The sequence below is a fragment of the Muscardinus avellanarius genome (genome assembly GCF_963383645.1).
Source record: "Muscardinus avellanarius genome assembly, chromosome: 15".
Taxonomy (NCBI): domain Eukaryota; kingdom Metazoa; phylum Chordata; class Mammalia; order Rodentia; family Gliridae; genus Muscardinus; species Muscardinus avellanarius.
This window is the reverse complement of record NC_137801.1, coordinates 58950241-58974683: the sequence shown is the minus strand read 5'-3', so window position 1 is coordinate 58974683 and position 24443 is coordinate 58950241. Positions and strand designations below refer to the sequence as shown.

The 24443-nt window shown below is 37.5% G+C and overlaps 1 protein-coding gene across 1 annotated transcript in view; it reads right to left on the bottom strand.

Moving 5' to 3' along the window:
- UGP2 (UDP-glucose pyrophosphorylase 2) overlaps positions 1 to 21281 on the bottom strand; it is a gene marked incomplete at both ends in the record, with an annotated part of 38956 nt that extends 17675 nt beyond the window's left edge. The window contains 2 exons of the mRNA XM_080711373.1: positions 19981 to 20088; positions 21168 to 21281. Of these exons, the coding sequence (XP_080567499.1) occupies positions 19981 to 20088; positions 21168 to 21281 (222 nt within the window). The remainder of the gene's footprint in view (positions 1 to 19980; positions 20089 to 21167) is intronic.
- Between the last annotated feature and the right edge of the window lie 3162 nt (positions 21282 to 24443).

The window sequence follows — 24443 nt, the reverse complement described above, 5'->3', positions numbered from 1 at the left end:
CCATTTTCCTTTTCAGCTCCCCCAGAAGGAGGTACAAAGCTATTAACTAATGCAAAAAGGGATGGTGTTTGCAGACAGCAGAGCGTACCATGCACCACTGGTACAGCAGAACCTCACTGTAGCTCTGACTGAATCACTTCTGCCAGTCACTAAGTGTGATCTTTGTGCTTTCAATCCTACTCACTCCCCTTCCCTTTTCCCCCAAACATGAATTGAATTCAGTGTTCTAAGAAGATTCTACTGCAGCTAAACAGACAGTCGGGCAACCTCCACAGGCAGTGCAACCTCCAAGAGCCTGCGGGCAAAATGTTCAGGGAAGGCCAGGCCACTTGTGTTTTCTTACTAGTAAAAGAGAATTAGTCCAGTATCTAACTTCCTCTGGGGAACAAGTAGAAGAAAGCAGTTGGCAATCTACTAAAGAACATGATTTAAACAACATTTTCCCCCTCTACAATGTCAATCTAATTTTCCTATAGAAATGGAAAGGAAATCTTTTAAAAGTTCTTTGAAAAGCTTTCTGCATGGTCTGTATCTTGCCAAGTCTGTTCACAACTTAGTTTCCAGTTAAAAGAAAAGCCAAATTCATCACACAGTCATGGACACACTGTTCCCATTAGCAATAATATAACCCAGTTCTGGGTAGCATATTTGTGCTATTCCTGGAGACAGTGCCAAATACCAGAAGCAAGCTAACAGTACCTGCCCTGTTATGGTTCACAAGGGTATGATTATTACAATCTGAAAGAATTTTTTTCAACAAAAGCAAGTTTGCCTGAAAGAAAATGAGCTGTGTAAACAGTAAAACAAATTAGGAATGATGCTCCATATGTATAGAAAGTGTTCCAAGAACACTGGCTTATTCACAAAGCCCTTATGTACAGTGTTTCTGTGCCAAGTTCTGTGCTAGGAACTTTCACATATTATCTCTTCATTTCACATTTCTAAAGATAATGACCACAATCTGGGTCACCTAAAAGATCCTATAGACCAATTTAATAATAGAAAAATCATACCTAGACCCAAAATGTGTTTTTCATTATGAAATAGCTGATAAATCATATAATGGAACATTATCACATGGTCTACCAATAAGTTCATTAATACTCCCTCAACCACCAGGATGAGTTCAACTTCTACTTCACAAAGCAAGTGAAGACACTGACTTTCTGTGACCCTCAGACCTTCCCTGCGTCTCCATCCTATTTCTGCTCCTTCCTCTGGTTACAGAAGAGCTGTCCCCACCCAATGCTCCCTCTCCTCCAGTGCCCATCTCAAGGGCTCAGTTTCATCGTCTCCCACCTCTTATCTTCAGCCTATCCTTTCTCCTTTTCCAAGAGCACCTCTACTTCCTCACCTCCATTCACTCCCCCACCTACTCCAGCCTGGCTTTCTCTATCACTGGAAGAATTGCTCTTAACCTGGCATCGAAAAATTCCTACTTGCCAAATCCTATCAACATCATGAACACTCTTAACGCAACCAACCACTCCCTAAAACCTTCAAATGTGTTCTCTCCCTTGACTTCTGAAACACACTATATTCCTTCTCATTTTGACTGTTCCTTACAAAGTTCAACCTAAGTAGACCTTTTCCCACACAGCCAGCTCTACTTCCATGGCTTCTTCACTCCTGTCCCTATGGCACCAAGGCACCCAGCTGGAAAGCCAGGGGCCTGTTCACATCAGATCAATCACCAAGTCCTTAAAGTCTCTTGAAACTGTGCTGCCATGGTCAGAACCCCACTCACTTCACTGCACTGTTCTCCACAGCCTTCCTGCCTCCTTATAACCCACCTTCCTCTTAGGTGATGCTAGAAGGGGGGAAGAAGGGAAGGAGGAAGAGGAGGAGGAGGAGGAGAAGGAGGAGGGAGAGAGAAAGAGAGAGAGAGAGAGAGAATGAGAATAAATTTGAGCATGTTTCTCTATTGTATCCTTCAAAGAATATAGCACTGACAGGCATAGCAGCGATTATTAGCTACCACCCCAGTATCATTTTTTCCTCTTCCACTTTAGAATCCTAAAGTTAGGCACACTGTCGTACAAAATAAAAGACATTTCCCAGCCTCCCTTGCAGCTATTGGTGACAAATCCTGAGCAATGTGATTAACTCCAAGCACACTGAGATTTCCATGAAGTCTCTATGAAAGGGCTGGGGACCTACTCATCTCTCTCCTTCCTACTATTTGGAATAAAGACATGATGATGAGAATTCACTCTGGTGGCCATTTGGAACCACAAGGAGACAAGTTAAGGATGGAAGATGAGCAAGACAGAGACACCCATGTTCCTGGTAACCACCAAGCTGCCATACTAACTCTGGGTTACTCTCTCCAGATTGTTACTGTGAGTTTCCATATTACACATAACTGAATCTAACCCTGACTGAAAGACATGGTCTGTAAGGTCCTTAATTATTTGACCCTTTTTACCTTCTCTGCTCTTCCCTAATCCCCTAACACACTGTGCTCAAGACACATGAAACACCAAGTTCTCTAACATTCCCTATCATCCCTTGCTTACAGGCCTGTGCATTTTACACCCTCATGCCATGCAACTTCACCAGCTACTTTCTCTTGGTTTTCTACATCTCAGCTCAGAAAAGTGATTTGCATTTTTATGAAATCATCAGGCATTTGTGAAGATCAGAAGTTAATCGATCCTCTTTCAGAAAAGCTCACTCCCCTCAAAGAACCCCCAAATTTTGTACATGTAATTGATTTCACTACATTGGAAATTTTATCACAGAATATAAAAATAATCTTTGTAAAAGATACTATTTAGTTCCAAGTGGAAATTAATATGTTAATAAAGCAAAAAATAAACATCTCTCTCCGAACTAAATTTCAATGAGAAGGCTTCTGTTTGGCTTGAATAAAGAAGCAGACACCATGATGTAGTTTGAGATGGTTATCTGCATGCATGTCATCTTTAAATGAAATTCTATTTTGATTTGTTTTGTTTTGTTTTGTATTATAGTACTGGGGATTGAACACAGGGCTTTGAGCATGTTAGGCCAAGTGCTCTACCACTGAGCTACACCCCAGTCCTTGATTTTTCTTTCTAATAGTCACAGATGCCGAAAACCCTAACTCTCTTAATAGTTCCCATAGCTTTCTCTGTTTCATACTGAGAACATGAGAAATCTCCAAGACTCTGAGAGCTGAACAGATCATGCATTTCCTATGTCTTCAGAAGTCATTAAGGTCATTTGGGCACAGTGGCACATATCTATAATCCCAGTATTTGGGAGGCTGAGAAAGGAGGATCACAGTTTACCAGGACAGCATGCTGTAACTTAGTGAGACCATCTCTCTTTCAAAATGAAAAATAAAAGGGCTGCAGGTAGCTCCACGGTAGAATGCACCAGGGTTCAATCCCCAATATCACATTACACCAAAACGAGTGGATAAATCTGCATCACTCATGCAGGTCTTTGATGCAAGATTCACAGATGCAGAAGAGGACATATTATAGCAATATACGGAGCTCACTCTCAACCTCTGCAGCATGAACAGAGACACACTAATGATGCACAGAGTACCAACAATTCTCTTCTAGAACAAATTCTGACTGTCTTAGAAACTTTAAATCATTTTGAAAACATCTTCAGAAGAAGTTCACAAATAATTATTTGAGGACAAAGGGACACAATAAGAGATGGAAAACTAGTAGATATGTGCACAGAGAAATGTCTGAAATTCCAAGGACATACTAAAGAGAAATGATGTAGCTGCTGTTTCCTCCATGACCTGATTCAATAAACTACATTAATTCCAACATAAATAGTATCATTTGACAAAAAGACTGCTCAAAATCTGAAGGAAGCAGTACAATAGTTGAGAGAAAACACTGATGTCAGCGCCAGGTTATCTGGGTTTGAATCCTGGACTCCACCATTTATTATAGCAAGTTATTTAATTGCTCCAATCCTTTTTCATTTACTCCATTGATGATTTGTTATAAAGATACATGAGATAATACATATATAGTGCCTGGCAAAGTGCCTGGTTCATAGTAAGTACTCAAATATTGGTTGGTATTAGTACATCACTAATTCAGACACATTCCTCCACCCCCATTCACATTTTAACATTTTTCTGTCTTTGTTTTTTGGTACAGGGGATTGAACCCAGTGACATTCTATCTCTGAGCTACACCCCCATCCCTATTCTATTCTGAAATGGTTTTGCTAAGTTGCTGAGGCTAGCTCCTCCTGTCTCAGCCTCCCAAGTACTGGGATTACAAGCGTGGGCCACCACACCTGGCTATATTTTAGAAGTTTTATTTTTATTTATTTTTAATTCTTTATTTTATTTATTTATTTTTGGGTGGTACTGGGGGTGGAACCCAGAGGCTTTCTACCTCCAGGCTATACTCCCAGACCTTTTTTTATATTTTATTTGGAAACAGGGTCTCACTAAGTTGCTGACAGCCTCACTAAATAGCTGAGGCTGGCTTCGAACCCGTGCGATCCTCCTGTCTCAGCCTCCCAAGTGCGGGGATTACAAGCCTGCGCCACCACGCCCGGCTATTTTAGAAGTTTTAAAACCAGAAATCCAGCTGGGTGTGCTGGAGCATACTTGTAATCCCAGTATGTAGAAGGCTGTGAAAGGATGATTGCAGGCTTGAGACCAGCCTCAGCAACTTAATGAGACCGTTTCAAAATTAAAATAATTAATAATAATAATAATAATAATAATAATAAATTGGACTAGGGGTGTAGCTTTTAGATAGAACACCTCTGGGTTCAATTCCCAGTAACACACACAAACACAAAACACACAGGATGCATCACACAGCCAATGAGTTCTTAATTGACTATATTCTTTTTCTTTATTAATGTAACTTATAAACAATGGCCCAAATTTGATAAAATATAGTATTGAATTTCTCTCTCTGCTCAAAGTCACAAACAAGCCAATGGCCTCCTAGGCATGGGTTTCACCCATGCACAGCTTGAGGGTATTAAGACAAGGGTCACAAACAACAGCCTATGGGACAATTGCCACCTGTTGTCACAAAGCTTTATTATAATATAGCTATACATATCATTAGTTTATATACAGTATATGGCTGAGTTGAGTAATCATGGCAGAGAATGTACAGCTTATAGAATATCAAATTTTATACTGGTACTTTATAGAAAGGATTTGCCAACCCCTGGTTTAAGATAGTCTTATAAGAAAAATTCAAGTTTTGATAATATTTCAGCCTTTCAAACCATGCTTTTCCTAAAATGGCTTTGTGCTCTCTGAGATTCTCAGAATGACCAGAGGAAACAGGATCTCCCTTGGGCTGTATGTTGGCTTCATGCTTCCACTGGCAAGAATATTTCCAAGCCCACGTGGTGGCACACGCTTGCAATCCCAGAGGATTGTAGTTCGTGGACAGCCTCAACTACTTAGTGAGGCCCTCTGCAACCCAGTGAGACCCCATTTAAAATAAAGAATAAAAATAGGGCAGGGGGTGTAGCTTGGAGGTCGAATGCCCCTGGGTTCTATCCCCAGACCCACACAAAAAAAGAATATTTCCATATTATAATCCCCTATGCTTGTATATCTTTTCCTGTGTGTCTAGGAAAGTAAAACCAAAAATATGCAATTGGTAACAGAAATCAAACAATTTCCAAAACAACAAAAATAAAATCTGAGTTTAAAAACTCTTTTTTCTACTTATATGAGTTATCTAAAGTAATTAAATTCATAGAGACAGAGTAGAATATAATAGTTGCCTCAGGGGTTGAAAGAAGGGTTTAAGGAAAGATGGTCTTTAATTGGGCCTGGAGTTTCAGTTTTGCAAGATGAAAAGGTTCTAAAGACTGGTTGCATAAGAATGTGCATACACTTAATGCTACTGATACTGATGTATATACTTCAAAATGGTTAAAATGGTAAATTTTATGTTATTTTACCACAATTAATTTTATTTAGTTTCTTAAAGTTTTGTGTATTATGTATGTGTAGGAACATATATATGCCCCATCAAGGAACCCAAAGACTACACAGAAAAATATTACTTCTTCTAGAGCTACTTGTGACCCTCAACTTTATGGCCCATACTCTTGGCTTCAGGTACTACCACTCCAGTTATAACAATTATTACACTGTCTCCAAATTGTTTGTTTAATGTTCTGTATCTATTACATGACTGTAAACTCCAGAAGGACAGTAACCACATGATACCTACTACATTCATTGCCTTTTAACTAAGGAGTTAGCTCAATTGCTGACACTCAAATATTTGTTAAGCAAGCAAATAAATAAAGGAATAGAACAAAGAGCTGTTAATAAATGAAATATATTAACTGAATATTATTTCTTGTCCTACTTCTAAATTCTAAGTTGGTCATAGTGGTGTATGCTTGGGAGGCTAAGAAAGGAGAATCAGGGGTTTGTGGTCAGCCTCAGCTACTTAGTGAGGCCCTCTGCAACTTAGCGAGACCCCGTTTCAAAAATAAAAAATAGGGCTGGGAGTGTAGCTTGGAGGTAGAATGCCTCTAGGTTCAATCCTTAGTACCGGAAAAAAAAAAAAAAAATTCTAAGTTTAAAACAGTAGTATGAACATTTATTAGAAATCCAGTTAGAACCATCCAGTTTTTAATTTAAAAAACAAAGTATTAAATTAGCATATATTGTACACAAGTTTGATGAACGAAAACCTAAACCTAAAATTCTGCATAGAAAATAAGTTTGTAAGTCATAACATTAGTGTAATAATTATAAAACAATTCCTCTATAATTAAGTAAGCAAATAGAATAATTACTTAAATATTGCAAACCTAAAAACCATTTTCTAATAAAGTTCTTTTGTCTTTTCCCAGTTATAAGACCACAAAACAAACTTATCAAGTATATACTTTGATTTTACAACTAACTTCTAAATTTTCAGAGTTTTTAAGATTAATTTTGATTATTCTAATGTAAATGCTACTAACCTAGCAAAAGGAAAGCATAAAGGCATTTTTTCCAGTGGTTGAAAGAATCTGCTGACCTATCCACATATAGTCTTCACACACCCAAAAGCAAAAGTTTATAAGAAAGGTTAAGAGCTAGTTAGAAATCTCGTCTAAACACTGGCCTCTTGGGACTAGAGATAGCTCAATGTAAGAGTACTTGCCTAGGATGCACAAGGCCCTGAGTTTGATCCCTAACACCTCAAAAAGAAAAATAAACACTGTTCTCTCAATAATCTCATTAGTACCAACCTATTAACTCATACTCAATATTCTTCAATATATTCTGCTACCTTAGTTATGAAAGCTAGTACTAATTGCAGCAAAAATATTACTAGGAGACAGAATCACAAAATTTTATTTTCAGTCTAAATATTGCCTTGCCTTCTATATAAGTGCCAAACTACTGGCACTTCTACAATGCCAATACTATACCTTTTTGTTAATATAAAGCATTATAACAATTTAGTCTTAAAACCAATTTCTACAAATAAAAGGGTAGCTCAGTAGTAAGTATTTCAAACATCAATTAATAGTCAATTTTGAAAAAACAACTTATAATCAAATAAATGAAAATTAGTATTTTTTATCTAAAAATGGTTTTTGTTTTTGTTTTTGTTTTTTGTTTTTTGGTGGGGTTTTTGTGTGTGTGTGTGGTACTGGGGTTTCTGGAAGCCCTTCTACCTCTGGGCTACATTCCCAGACCTATTTTATACTTTTTTATTTGGAAACAGGGTCTCTTAAGCCAGTGAGGCTTAAGAGATCCTCCTGTCTCCACCTCCCAAGCGCAGGGATTACAAGCGTGCGCCACCACGCCTGGCTTAAAACTGGCATTTTAAAAAGCTATAGTAGGCCGGGCATGGTGGCTCATGCTTGTAATCCCCGCACTTGGGAAGCTGAGACAGGAGAATCACACAGGTTCAAAGCCAGCCTCACTGGCTTAAGAGACCCTGTTTCCAAATAAAAATATAAAATAGGTCTGGGAGTATAGCTGGGAGGTAGAAGGTCCCTGAGTTCCATCCCAGTACCACAAAAAAAAAAAAAAAAGTTATAGTAGCCAATGTTTTAATAAATGCAATGAAATAGAGAATAAGACAGATTGTAGGGCTCTACCAGAATGTCAATTCAGAAAGGTCTTCTTAGACTACATAGTGAAATACTACTTCTATTTTCCTTATTTTCTGTCCTTTACTTTCTTTTCTTTTCTTCTTTTTTTTTTTTTTTTCTTTTTTCTGGCACTGGGGAGTTCTTCCTCTGAGCCACACCCACAACCTTATTTATATTTCTTTAGTTTGAAACAGCTCCTCCCTAGGTTGCTGAGTCTTGCTACATTGTTGAAACTGTTCTCAAACCTACAATTCTCTGGCTCACCCTCCCAAGTACTGGAATTACAAGTGTGCACCACCATGCCAGTTTTTATGTCATTTATCTGCACTTGAGATTATAGTATATGTATTTGTATTGTCCACTTCCTCCCTCCAGTAAACTGTAAACTAGAAACTAGATGAAGGCAGAGTTTTATCAATATGCTTCTCTACTAATACAAAGTGCTGAAAAGATGGCTGTCGAACCATGTATTAATATGTTAACTTACGGAGAGTTTGTAAACTGTTAAACTCCTTCTGGAAAGCCACGTCAAATAGGTTATACAGAACCTTTACAACATCTGTATTCTCTGGCCAGAGCACCCCTTCTAAAAATGTATTCTTAGAAAATAATTCAGAGAGGAAAAGATTTATAAGCCAGGCATGGTGATGCATGCCTGTAATTTCAGTACTTGGGAGGCTGAGACAGGAGGTTTGCCGCTTTGCATCTACTTAGTGAGGCCCTCCACAACTTAGTGAGACCTTGTTTCAAAATAAAGAATAAAAAATATAGCTAGAAGTGTAGCTCAGAGGTAGAATGACTGCCTCTGGGTTCAATCCCTAGTATAGCCAAAAAAAAAAAAAAAGAAAAAAGAAATTTAAATATCTGTGTGTGTGTGTACTGCATTTATCACATTGGTTTTATAATAAATAATCAGAACAACCTATATGACTAACTATAGGAGAATCTCTAAAGTAATACACAAAGATATACTTCTATAAACCCCCAACCCTCACATTGTGTCAGCTAACACTTCCTTCTATCATCAAGAAATTAAGGACTTCTGAGAAGATGGCAACTGAGCGAAGCAACACATCTCACTCATGCTAACACTCCATCTCTATCAGCCTGAAAGCAGTGTCTTGACAAGAGAATATGCAGCAAAAAATTGAACAAAGCAATGAAAAATTGAAAGGCAGCAGAAACAAAGCCAGAAGACAGAACAAAGGACAGCAAAGTATCCTGTGCACCTCCCCTGGGGAATGGGGTGCGGCTGCAGGGGCTTTGGTGGTGCCATCTTGCCTAATTGTGCTGGGACTGCTGGCACTGCAGCCTCCAGATCCCCAGCAGGGGAAAAAAAAACAACAACAACAACAACAAAAAACCAATGACTTGATGTGAAATAAGCAGCTGCAGCTCATTGGAATTACAAGTGGTCAGCACATCTTCCACACTCGACAAAGATCCTACTACCCAGACAGCCATCTAGAACCTGCAGCAAGAACAGTCAAGCCCACTTTGTTCTTCAAAACCCATAGCAGTGCTCAACAACACCATAAATGGACTAGCTGTCTCCCTGGGAGACCACCCAGTGCAGAGACTCACCCATAAAGTGAAAGACTCGCTAGGTCTGGGACTTTGTGGTTCACCCTGGTGAAGGTGGGGGTGGGGGTGGAGTTTGCTGTTGGACAGAGCAGAGGCATGGATTAACAGAGAGCTCCCAGGGTCAATAGGGCAAAGAGGCCTACAGTCTGCAGGGTGCAGCACCCTAGTAGGGCCTTCAGAGATCGCCACAGGCCACCCAATCGTAGTGACCAGGGAGAAGTCAGACCAATCCAGCCCTACCTGTGAAGAATGCAGACCCTTAGGTATAATCTGGGTCTGATCCAAGCAGCATCCATGACCCATTGTAGGTGGGAAGAGATGCAGGCTCAGTGTCTGTGAAGAGCATAGAGATCTGTACGTACACTGGATCCGGCCCCATTGATACCCACCACCTGCAGAGACCCACAGAAACTCAGAAACAGGCCCTGTGGAGAGTTCAGAGACCTAGACTTGCAGCAGGAGATGTACCAGTGGCACTTGGCACCTACACAGACAGTGAGAGACACCAGCCCAGGGTCCCAATCATTGAAGAAGACCAAAAAGTGGGGCTACAAACTAACATCATTGCTATAGGTTACAGAACAAATCACAGCACTTGGAATATGCTTGAGAACCTAATATACAAAGTAAACCTTAAGGGGCTAAAAGTATCCATGCAGACCCACCAGGACTGAAGAGGCCAAATCTGCTCTGTACTCATTTATTTGTAGGCTGTTTTGTTTTGTTTTTTTGTTTTCATGTGTGTGTGCTGTTTTTTGCTCTCTTCCCCACCCCTTTCACAAGCTTTTTCCCTCTTTCATAAGTACTGTCTTTCTCTGTCCCTTTTTTCTTTTTTTCTTTGTCTTGTATCAAATCTGTTGATTATCACTATACATACTCTACACGGTACTAGAATGCTGCTATATATTCATTATTGCTAATCTGTACTGTATATTAATTTACTGTACTGTCTCGTTTTACTCGATCCTACCTGCTATTTTATCCTATTCTTTCATCCACTACTCCAGCTCCTTCCTCCTCACTCAATCTTTACCATTATCCACCTTGCCCTTGTATATACCAGCTGACACCTACTGAGTGAGAGAAAGCTATCAAAACCAACAGAGATATAAACTTAAGAAACCCAAAATAATGAAAAGGAAGAATAGCAAGGGAGCAATGAATGAACTCCTACAACCCCACAATAATAGAACTTGCCAACAGAGAATTGCAGAGATCACCAGAAGGACAAATCAGAACTTTAATAGTAGAAATGATACAGAATTTCTGAAAAGAATTTAGAAAGAGCCTGAAAGAAATAAAGGAACAAATAAAGAATCTGACGCCCTGAACAGGATTCAGAAAGAAACTCTAAAGGAAATACAGATACAATCATTGAGGTAAAGTCCCAATACAAACTATAAACAGTAGACTAGACCACATAAAAAGCAGAATGTCACTTTTAAAAGATGACCATCCCCAAAATGAACACATAGTATAGAAATTAGAAAAAACATTTTTATAGCATGAATTGGACATAAAAGAGATATGAGCCAATTTTTAAAGAGCTAACCTAAGAATAATAGGAATAGAAGAAGAAATAGAAGCTGAAACCAAAGGAATTAATAATCTTTTCGGAGAAGTAGTATCAGAAAATTATCCAAACACAGAAAAAGACGTGGATACACAGGTAACAAGACACATAGAGACCCCCCCCCCCACTTTAGACAAGATCAGAGAAAAGGTTCACCACGCCACATAATAATGTTTATAAACTGGGTCTGGTGGCGCATGCTTGTAATCCCAGCATTTTGGAGGCTGAGACAGGAGGATCACAGTTCATGAACAACCTCCGCTCCTTAGTGAGGCTGTTTGCAACTCAGTGAAGCCCTGTTTCAAAATAAAGAATAAGAAAAAAGTAGGGCTGGAAGTGTGCCTTGGAGATAAAATGCCCCTGGGTTCCATCCCCAGTATCTAAAAAAAAAAAAAAAAGTTTATAGCTGCACAATTACCAAACTATGAAACTAACCAAGATGCCCATCAACAGATAAATGAACTATAAAACCATGGGATATGTACACAATGGAATTTTACTCAGCTATAAAGAACAAAATTACGTCATTCAGAGGGAAATGGATGGAACTGGAGATTATGCTAAGTGAGATTAGCCAGTTACAAAATGTGAAAAGTCAGATATTTAGCCAGGCGTGGTGGCACACACTTGTAATCCCAAAATTTGGGAGGCCGAAACAGGTGGATCACAGTTGTGGACAGCCTCAACTACTACTTAGTGAGACCCTTTGCAAATCAGTGAGACCCTGTTTTAAAATAAAGAATAAAAAATAGGGCGGGGGGTACAGCTTGGAGGTAGAAGGACCCTGGGTTCCATCCTCAGTGTCACACACACACACACACACACACACACACACACACACACACACACTCACACACAGTCAGATGTTCTCCCTAATATGTGGAAGCCAGGGAGAAAATGGGACACAGGAAGGACTCTAGACAAAGGAGGAGAAAGAAAACTTAGATGAGTAAAGAAGGAGGCCTAACTGAGGGAGATGGGAGAGGGAAGGAGGGAAGCACCCTAATGCAGATGATGTACATTCACAAACATATCAAGGTCAGTCACTAAAAGAAATTCAAGAAGGAGGAAGGGGGAAGGGAAAGGGGTAGGAATTGAGGAAGGGCTAAATGTGTGATGTGTGCACATTCACCTCTACCATTCTGTACCTCATAATAATGTTGATTACAATGTACCAATAAATAAAAAATAACAATAAATAAATTTAAAAATCCATAAATAAAATACTAGGCTGTAAAATAAAAAAAAATTAAGAAAAACATTTCATTTTCAAAGTTTTGCTGTGCTCAATGCTAGATGATCAAAGAACTAAATTCTACCATGCTCATCAGCCTACAATTTCACCTAGGCCTCAGCAATAATGCCAAGGACACTCCACAAAGTTGCTTCAGCCTACTACATCATATACCACACTGTTGTGGTTGGGTTTGAAATGTCCCCCAAAAACTCATGTGCTGGAAGTATATCCCCCATACTACAAGTTTTAGAGGTAGGGCATGGCTGGAGAAGGTAAGCCTCTGGGGGTGTGGCTTTAGGCACTATATATGTCCCTGGCTGCTTCTCACTCTCTCTCTGCTTCAGGTCGCCATATTGAGATTGGCTTCTCTCCACCACACACCCTACCGCCACAATTTCTGCTTTGGAGCCAACCCAACCATAGACTAACCCTCCACAATGTGTTCCCAAATACAACTTTCCTTTCCTAAATTGTTCTCGTCAGGTATTTTGGTCACAGCGATAATAAAGTAGACTAAAACACACACACAGTGAACCTATATTAATCCTTTAAATATTTACACCTCCACACAATATAAAAATGGGTACACTCAATTCTTTAAATAGTTACAAAGAGTCCTTCTAGAAGGGTTACTCCTTATATCTATCTTGCATTTAGCAGATATAAAACCTACATACATGGATAAAGATATTAACTAAAGGTAATTCCATATAAATATTAGGCGTTCACAATCCAGTTCTATACATATTTTTCAATAAAACTCATCAAATAGAATAGTATGATTAGACATTTTCATAATGGAAGGTGTTGTTTTGCTTTCTCTCAATTATGTGACAAAATCCACCTTCTTGCAATCCTAAAGTTTAAAGAATTCGCTAAATTTTATCTTTACAACAAAATTTTGTTAGTGTAGTGGAATTTATCTAACACCACAAAATTGCAAACTAATAACATATCTGATATAGGAAAATAGAGGGATGTAAACTATGGTTCATCTATTTGACAGAAGATTCTGCTATAAAGCTATAAAATATTAAAGTACTCATGATTATAAGTGAAATATGGCCAGGTGTAGTAACACATGCTGGTAATCTCACTACATGGGAGGAACACTCCTGGCTAAATGAAGGTAGGAAAGTGGAGAGAGGCAGAGCCTGTAAAAAGAAAGTTCTATAGCACATTAAAGGGCAGACATGGTTGAGTGGACAAAAGACTAAAGAAAAAGGCACAGATGAGACAAAACTGAGGTGAGGCTAGACATCTGAATGAAGAAAAGGCAATACTTTAGCAAGATACATATTTACTTGTGTGTTTAAAGAGGCAAAATGAAGACCAGATATCTTTAAATAATAAGCATGGTTTAAAGGGGCACAAGAGAAATATTGTGGGTGATATAAAAGTTCTATATATTGAGTGGGCAGCTGGTTAATGACTATATGCATTTGGAAGAATTCATAAAAATGTACTCTAAAAGGGAATATTCTACTCCATACAAATAATTCAGTAATTCTGAAATTTTAAAAAACAGCTATAGCTGGGTATGGTGGTGCATGTTTGTAATGCCAGTACTTGGGAAGCTGAGACAGGAGAATCACAGGTTCAAGACCAGCCTCAGCAACTTAGCGAGATCCTATTTCAAAATAAAAGAATAAAATAGGGTTGGGGATGTAGCTCAGAAGTAGAATGTCCCTGGGTTCTATCCCCAGTACCACATACCAAAAAAAACTATTAATGTCTAAAATGCTGATGAACCTAATAAGGGTTACCACAATTAAAAACTTATTTTTAACTAATTTAAAAGATTTTATAAGGTTGCAATATTTAACCTAGCTATTGGGTTATAATTTTGTGTTTGGGTCATGATCAACAAATGATTTTTAAATTTCCAGTCTTCCACTATTAGCAACTCTCTTAATTGAGAATTGCAATTTCTGATATCTCCCCACTACAATCCACCCAGAGATGGGAGAAGCTTTCAGCCAGTGAACAGTAGTGGCAAGAAGAGGCAGAGATTTAGCCTCTAGTTTACCCAGGGCCTTTCTTCTGGCTCTAGAAACAGAGAAGCAGACAAAGTCAATATATGCTCCACCAACAGGGAACAAACTACATGCTTTAAGCTATGACTGAGGTTCTTACTATTCTCGCAGCATCTTTTTAATCTTTGATTATCCTTCCACCCTCAGAGAAGACTTGCCTCAAGGTCATTCCAGGAGTCCTTAATGCCATGAAGTCTTCCTGAGCCTTATGCCAGTTAACTGCTTTCACAGCACCCCATGGACTCCTCAGAGCATTGTTCTACAGAGCTGTTTATGGATCCACTCCACAAATAGGAGGCCAAAATGCTACAAGGAAATCAAGACTTGCTTTTATAGTCCCAGCATCCAGCTACTGCCTGGCAGTGAGGAGATACCTGATAAATGTTTCTTAAAAAAGATTCTAAGAAAATAGTTCTTAACTTCTACAGATCACAAGCCCCTTTGACAATCTGATGAAAGCCAGGGATTCTACTCTGGATAAAAAGAAACAAACAACAACAAAACACACACACACATTTAGACAGAATTTTACCTATGATTTTAAGAAATCTATGAGGTGCTTGCAATTCCTACAAAGATCTTCCAAAGATACCTGGTTTTTCCCTTGGCTATAAAATGGGACAAGTGGATAGATAGCTACTCAAATCTGATCTAGAACAAAGAGAAAGAATAAGTTAAAAATTACCCACAGAATTTTAGGGCAGGTAGGGTAAGAGGTAGGCATGAACAGCCCATCTTGCTTCATATAAAAATTATCTCACTACATATCTTATAGGCTCAGAATATTCTTTATTAAATATAGTAAAAATTACCTCACAGTTGTACCAGAGATAAAGACATGGGATAGGAGAACCTCACAGATATATTTTTCTAATCCAGTTATAAGATATGATACTTACATAAGCGATACACTTGGAGGAGTATAATACTAAAATTATCTTATTACATTAATGGCCCTCTGACATATAAGTCAAGTTCCATAAAGACTCTATAATGTGAGGGGTAGAGTGGAAGGAATAGCAAAGTTCAGAGAGCAGTAACATCACCCATACCTACTCTATGATTTTCCCAACAAGTTTGATTCTATGACTAGATCTCTTACACTGTATACAAGGGTAACAATTAGAGATTCTGGTCCAACAATAATAGCTAGAATTTCTCAAACCAAATATGGAATTGCAAATAAAAGTTAAAAGTTATACATATCTATCATTACTATTTCTAAAGTGAAATTACAAATAGGGAACCAGAGTTGAATTAATTAATTTATTTATTTATTTATTTAGGTGATACTGGGGGTGAAAGCCAGGGGCTTTCTACCTCCGGGCTATATTCTCAGACCTATTTTATACTTTATATGGAAACAGGGTCTCACTAAGCTGAGAGCTTCACTAAGTAGCTGAGGCTAAGGCTGGCTTTGAACCTGTGTGATCCTCCTGTCTCAGCCTCACAAGCGCTGGGATTACAAGCGTGTGCCACCACACCCAGCCACCAGAGTGGAATTTAGAATCACAGGCCAGTTGTTAACTCCTCATTCCGGCCTCTGTTAATGAAATAAAGATCTTATAAACACAGGAATGTGAAAGAAGGCAGTCCTTGGGGAAATCAAAGACTACTCAATTCTTCATGAAATTAAAGGTAGGAAATTAAAGCTTTGGCAATATTTGCTAAATTTGTACTAGTATATTTGCATAGATTATTATTTTTATACATTATCATTTTAAAACTTTACATCAAGGAAAAGATGAAACTTTTTGGTATTCAGTCATGTCCTTAGGGCCATTTTCTTAAATGCCACTGTTTCCTTTTTGTGAAATACTCTTTACATTTGAAATCTCATTTTATCTCTACATAAACATCTAACAAGTATCTAATGTCTTTACCACACAGTTGGAAAATCTTTATATGCTCAAAGAAAAACATCCTATGTCCTATCAGGTTAGATCCTTGGTTAAGTTCATACTTGAGATGCACTGTGTACATGGCTCACCTTAAGAAAAATAAATAAATACTACTGTGGATTTGTACTCTGCATACATACACTGTAACTTTCTCAGAATACCTTTTTCTTCAGACACAAACATTTTAATGTTTTAGAAAGACTAAAAGAAAAGCTTATTTATGGAAAACCAAGAAAACTGTTGGAGCTAAATACCATACGAATGTATGATAATATATTCTTTAGTTTTGTTTTATAGCACTGGGAATCCAACACAGGGCCTTGTCCATCTTAAGCAATCACTCTACCACTGAGCTACTCCTCCATCCCTACAAGTACATTTTTAATCTTTATTTTTACAGGGCTAGGGATTGAACCCTGTGGCATTCTACCACTGACATACATCTCGAGCCCTTTTTTGTTGGTTGGTTGGTTGGTTGACAGGTCCCACTAAATTGCCCACACTGGTCTAGAACTTGGGATCCTCCTGCCTCAGCTTCTAGAGTTGCTAGGATTACAAACATGACCTAACTCATCTGGCCACATTTTGTAAATGTGTTCAAAAATCTTGGTTTCAAAATCAAGACATTTTAATGAAGGCTTACACTGTTAGAAATACAAAAACTATACCAAATGATTATATCCAGAATATATTTTCTCTTTCTTTTCTTCATCAATTCTAAATTTTCATCAGTAACTATGGATTACTACAAGGGCATAACCTTCTGTAAGATTTAACAGAATCTTCTCAGGTACTGAATTGAAAAAAAAATTCCAAGGTAATTCTGATCCCTCTATTCCTTCTTTTTTGGCCCTCTAATCCCCATGTCAAGAACCCCTACTAGCCAGGAGTGGTGGCGCACACTTGGAATCCCAGCACTCGGGAGGCTGAGACAGGAGGATCCGGATTCTCGAATAGCCTCAGCTACTTAGCGAGGCCCTTTGCAACTCAGTGAGACCCTGTTTCAAAATAAAGAATAAAAAATAGGGCTGGAGGTGCAGCTTGGAGGTAGAATGCCCCTGGGTTCCATCCCCAGTATTGCAAAAACAAAAAAACAAAACAAAAAAAAACCCTACTATGTCATGATCTCTCAAAATACACAGACAGATTTCTCTGGTGGCAAAACAGAACCTTAAATCTTAAAATATACTGGAAGTAACAAATCTCTGTGCTTCCCTTCAACATAGGCTCTGTCTTCAAAAGGTTAAGTTTGTATAGAAGAAAACAAAAAATTGCCAAGCCTACAAGCAAGAATTAAGACACATTGCACCAATTAAAAAAAAAAAAATTAAGACATGAGAAAACCACACCTTCAGACCCAAGTCCATCATTAATTAGATCAGCAAGGTTACTTCAATTAGGAAGAATTCCTAAACAAAAATTTTAAATATTTAAAGCGGAAAACAAACAGTGCCTAAATTTACTGTATTATCATTTCAAACCCATTCCCAAATAGTTTTAAAAATCTGATTGACTCCATATTTAGTTCCCTTTTTAAGCAATATACTTGTCAAGAAAAATTTCCTCATTACTCTTTTTTTAGAAATATTAATTCTACTATTTATTTATTTTTATTTTATTTTATTTATTTATTTTGGTAGTACTGGGGTTCCTGGAAGCCCTTCTACATCCAGGCTACACTCCCAGACCCATTTAATATTTTTTTATTTGGAAACAGGGTCTCTTAAGCCAGCACGGCTGGCTTCGAACATGCGCGATCCTCCTGTCTCCGCCTCCCAAGCATGGGGATTTACAAGCGTGTGCCACCACGCCCGGCTAATTCTACTATTTAAAAGTAGAAAAATAAATTTGCAACTCATTCATCAGGGCAAAAAAATCAAAGGCCAAAAACAGACCCTAAAGAAACATACTAAATATAACTGCCAGGCATTATAGGCAAGAAGAATTTTAACTTTAATATAAAAAAATGAGAGATTCAGCCAGACCTGGTGGCACACACCTATAATCCTATTACTTTGGAAGCTGAGACATGAGGATATAGGTTTGAGGCCAGCATCAGAATTCGGCAAGACAGTTTCAAAATAAAAAGGGCTGGGGGTGTAATTTGGAAGTAGAATGTCCCTGGGTTCAATCCTCAGTACCCCCAAAAATTAAAAAGACAGACAGATTGATTCCTCTAGGTAAAAAAATGAGGCAGAAACATAATCTTTTAGCTTATTTTCTTTTTTATAATAAGCATGTGGTTTATAAGTTTTTAAAGTTAAAAAAAACTGAAGGATATTTTCCACAAATGGTAATAAAAGTATTCCTAACGGAACTATATTTAAGATTTTCTAATTAGGAAAAAAACATAAGATTCCATTGGCTTAAGCTGCCACAGACAGTCCATACATGAGTGAGCTAACATGTATTCCAGTAAAACTCTGCCAACACAGGCAGTGGAGCAGAGTTCAGTCAGTAGCAGTAAACAACCCTGTTTTAAAGCCAATGTTCAATTATTTAAGATTACCAACACGCAAGAGATAAACCACATATAATTATTTCACACTATCAAGCTTTTTCTACCTGTGATTAAAAACTGCTACAAGCAGCAGAGGTCCAGAGCTGACAGGAAAGGGAAGAAAGGTCAATATGTTAACAAAACCTATTTTTTAGACAGTCACTTCATTTAGATGATTCATTTAACAAACATTTGCTCAGTACACATGGCCCCCTAGCTCAAGATCTAGTACAGAAGATAACATACGCACAAAGGCAAAGATCTACTACTAAGTAGGCTGGCTACGTGCCACATGATGTAGAAATAACTGCTAACTCTACAAAATGCATCATGATATAACATATTTTCTTAATAAAGCCTCATAACAACCCTGTAAAGTACATGAAAAGTTTGGATCATTCTCATTTTACACAAAACTGATTAAGCAGCAGAGGTAAGTAGTAAAACTGCCAGTACTACTGCTTATACCATCTTTGTACAGCTTTGTGCTAAGGGCCAATGGCAGAGGGGCAGGCATTTGAGTTGTGCCTCCAAGAATGAGCAAGATTTTGACAGGTGAAGATACCATGGCATCACACGAAACAACATACACAGAAGTCCAGAAGCAGGAATACAATGTGTGGAGGGAATGCTAGGTTAGTTTATGTGAGGCAAATGAGAAAAATAAGATCATACATATGCACAGAAAGCAAAGGGAAAGCTTTAAATTCTGATTAAGTACCTAAAAGACCGTTTGGGCAATGAGAAATCAAATGGTTTGGAGAAAGAAAGTAACTAACATGAAGCTCTTGAGGTATGCTTTGTGCTAATAAAGACATATAGAATAAAAAATGACTTTATTTACAAGGATGTTAAATTATAAGGTGCTACTACAGGGAGATCAGACTTTTTAAGTCCTCAGTGAGACTTTAAAAAGAAGTGAAAATAGTGAAAGGCTATCGCCATAGTTTGAGCAAGAAGGGTAAGAGATTGCAAAGCAATTTATATATCTGACATGATTATTCTTATGGTCCAGTATACTACCCCACCTCCCAAGTCAAATTAATGTCCAAAACTACCTCAAATTTTCTTACATTTTACCTAAAACTTACCGAATCTTCTGGAGGTCTCTGGATTTTCCCCCAATCCACAGAAGGTCCCTTTTCTTGCAAAAATCTATGAAATAGCTTCCGAAATCCATCAAGATCTTTCTTAGTGTGCTATGAAAATAGAATTCCTTGTTATAATGAGCAGAATTTTTAACATTTAATAAAAACAGATCAACCATACATTTAAAATGCCTTTACATGAAATTCTTATACTATTAAAATATGGAGTAAAGATTTTTTTTCACACTCTAAAACTGTAGAGGTAGGAAAGCTAGTGAGAGCCATAGTTAAGGGAATGCAAGCCAAAAATCATCCTTACCTCTCACCAGTATCATGTAATTGGAACTCCATTTGGTTCATGAGGATTTCAACTGATTCTCTATAGTACTCACCAATGTCTTTTTCTATTTCTTGTGTGTGTGTGTGTGTGTGTGTGTGTGTGGTACTGGGGGTAGAACCCAGAGGCTCTCTACCTCCGGGCTATACTCCCAGACCTTTTTTTTTTTTAAATATATATATATATATTTGGAAACAGGGTCTCATTAAGTTGCTGAAAGCCTCACTAAGTAGCTGAGGCTGGGTTTGAACCTGTGTGATCCTCCTGTCTCAGCCTCCCAAGCACGGGGATTACAAGCATGCACCACCACACCGGGAATCTTTTTCTATTTCTAAGTGGAAATTAATCTTTGCTAAAAAAGCAAAAGGCAACAAAGTACAACTAACCTTAGAACATTAAGTAAAAATAGACAATAAAAAGGATAATCTATTGATTCAGTAGTAGAAAAGTAAATACCTCCCAATTCTAGAAAGCTCTATGTTAGTTGTCAAAGTAGCATGGTTTTATTAGAATTGGCTTTTTGGAAAAGGCACGTAGGATAAATTATTTATAAACTAATTTCTCACAATTCTCACTAATTTCCATTTCTCTATCCAGTGAGGTTAAAACACAGAAATAAAGTACAATTTTATTGATTCTTTTAATGACTGTGGAAACTTTCTAAACTTTAAAAAAAAAACTCAGTGGTTTTGCTATGGGTAAATGTTGGAAATCCTTAATTGTTAAGCAAAGCTAATTGTCTGTTTGATGTTATCGTATCCATCTTGCACTTATTTCAGGCTATATAACCAACAGCAGCAGCTGCTGCTTGACGTAGGTATATGAAGCAAAAGAAGCACTGTACAGTCCTTACCTCAAACTCATGTGAGGGCGCCGTGGTAAGTATTTTTTCTAATTCCTTTTTCACAGATAATTCTAGTTCTTGTCGAATGACTTCTTGGAACTGAGAAGCACCATCTTGAGACATCGCTTTGCTAAGATCTTAAAACAAAAATATAAAACCACCACATGAAAAAATCAGACAACTATTCAAATAGCTGGTAAGCTATATCAGATCTATTTCTAGTGTTCTGAGACAAATGAAAAGGGTTCAATCCTATGGCCCCATCATCCGCCAGCAAGAGTTCAGCAGAGCCACTCATGAATGCTACATAATATGGCCTCAAATTTAACTGTAGTGTACCAGAGTTTATCTGTTACACTGAACAGTTGGGGGTGGTTAGGCAGGTGAAAATAAAAGGATTATTCTGCATTTGTGCAGGTAATTTCATTTCTACTCTTTCCCTACTAGCCACCAAACATGAAAAAAAAATGAAAACAACTAGAGTGATATTAATAAGGTCATCTTTTATAGAATATGATAGAACTGCTGCCTCATAAGAGAGCTGAAGAGGCTTGGCAATTTCATAGAAGCAAAAGATCCCTACCTCCTCCTTTCTAGTCAAGATGAAAAATTTTAGGAATCCCTTATCTTTAAAAGGGGAACTACTTCAGTTTCATCTTCTTCACTAAAAAAGAACTCCTTGGAAGATGCTGGAAATTTCAAGATGCATCTACTTCCATGTATTAACACTTTTACTTTAAAAGGAAAAAGGGGCTAGGTGTAATGCTGCATGCCTCTAATCTCACCCAGTACATTGGAGTACTACTTACCTCTGCTGCTTAATCAGTTTTGTGTAAAATGAGAATGACCCAAACTTTTCATGTACTTTACAGGGTTGTTATGAGGCTTTATTAAGAAAATATGTTATATCATGAAGCATTTTGTAGAGTTAGCAGTTATTTCTACATCATGTGGCACGTAGCCAGCCTACTTAGTAGTAGATCCTTCAACTTCACTGAGAGAAGATTGCCAGCCTCAGCAATTCAGTGAGACCCTCATCAACTTAAGCAAGACCCTGTTTCAAATTTTAAAAAATTAAAAAGGGCTGGGGTATAGCTCAGAGGCAGAACACCCCTCTGGGTTCAGCCTCCAGTACAAAAACAAACAAAACAAATCAAAACAAAACAAAAACCCAAAGGCAAAACAAAACCAGGGAGTTGGGAAAAGAACACTACAGAACTGCCTATCTCCTTCTGGTCCCCAATTTTAGCCAAGATTTTTTATTGCTCTTTTTTGCCAGGAAAAAAAAAAAAAAAAAAAAAAAAAAGGCTATCAGGACTTTTAGCATAGCTGGGCAGGCACTTCTGTGACAGATGGATCTCACTAAAGGCAACATAAATGCCTGTTAGATTAATACAAACAAAAATAGAAAAATACAGAAAAAGACAACTCCCCAGGTCCAAACACATTAGAGAAAAACACAGGTTGTTTTACATACTTTACTATCTCAAGAGTAATCATACTGTTTACTTCTCATTTAAATAAGAAACAATGAGACTATTGTCCAACCCTCCAATTTCAGTTAATATCTTGTGATTTCTACAAATACTAATTAAGCAGAATCATATCTCTATAAAAGCCAAAAACTTTATCACCTTATACACTCCTATACTATAAATTATGTCACTTATCTGAGCAAGAGATGAAGACATTTATATAGAGACAATTAAAGCTAACAATCAATATTTTAAGGATACTTTTGAGAATAGACATTAGTAAGGTATGTAACTCCTGGGGTAATTTACTTAATTATAAGACAGCTCTACCTCCCCTAAACATGTAAAATATGTAAACAAATGAATACTTAATATAACTCTTCAAAAATATTTGCATATATACTTTCCATCATATTAAAAACTCAAGAGAAAAAAAAAACCAAGGGAATTTGGTGATCACACACAATTCAACCCTAAAATAGCCATTTTCTAATTGTTCTTTTTGTGGGCATAAACCACAAGACAATTAAGTTCATAGACTCTATGACTCTAGTAAAATTACCAAAGTGACTCAAGACTATAGTTCATAAATAACTTCTCTATGAACTAAGATGCACCATATATCACGTGTTTCCCATAAACAACCTAAGACATATTTTGATTTGTAAGTAGCAATTTGATTATAATGTATAAATTATATTACATGACATAAGAATGGATAAGCACATTTGCATAAGCTTTGACATGTAATTAAAAGCTACTGCAATACAGTTTAAAATAGAGTTAATATGACATCATCCATGCATTTTTATTCATTGGCAGACTTAGCTATAATTTAAAATTTGTCACAGGTTAAGTCTCCCACCTTAATGCCTCATGCATAACTGGGATGATTCTTCTTCAGTCTTTAAGTCAATTTTCATATTAATGTGTAGGAAATAATATGGAAGAAAAACCAAATAAATATAGGGAAGAAAATGTCTGTATGTAGAGAACACATGAATTATTTGATTCTGGGTCACAGATCAATTAAAATAGATCAAGAAATAACTACAGGATGATTTTCGTTATACTCAATATAAACTTGTTGCTTGTTGCTGAAGTTTGAATGTGAAGGCCAGCATTCAGAGTCACATTCCTAAAACACACTGGTGGAAACATTTAACTTACTTATACTCTGGGCAAATGCCAAAATGAGATAAAACTAAATGTAACTGCAAAGCTTAAAAATAACTAGAGCAGCCATCTGAGATTTGTCTAAATAAGGGCAGTTTAAAGCAACTTTAGAGGCTCTCTGTGCAGATATCAACTGACATGGTTTAAGGTTTACGAACAAACAGAACCAACTATGTCACTATTCTTTTAGCTAAAACTAAGAAAGGCTGGCTCAAAGACCATTAATAGTGTCTGTGATCTTTGCCAACAAAGCAGGTCCAAGCTTCAGGCACAGATTTAAAAAACCCCAAACACAGATTAAAACTTGAGTTGTGAGAACTGTCCCTATAACTTTTAGCTTCCCTTTTGTTTGATAAGTAAACAAACACACGAAAGTACATATTCTATGTGGTTTACAAATAAAATTAACTCATACAGCAAAAGAACATTACAACAAGCATGTCACCTTTTTAACTCCATCCTGCTGCTTCACCGCCCCACCCCCATCCCTCCCCTCACCCCTGAGCAAAATGCTACTATGGGGGTTTTGCTTGTTTGTTTTTCACAGAACTGGGGAATAAAAATAGGGGCATTCTACCTCAGAGTTATAACCCCAGTTCTATTTTTTATTCTTTATTTTGAAACAGCGTCTCAG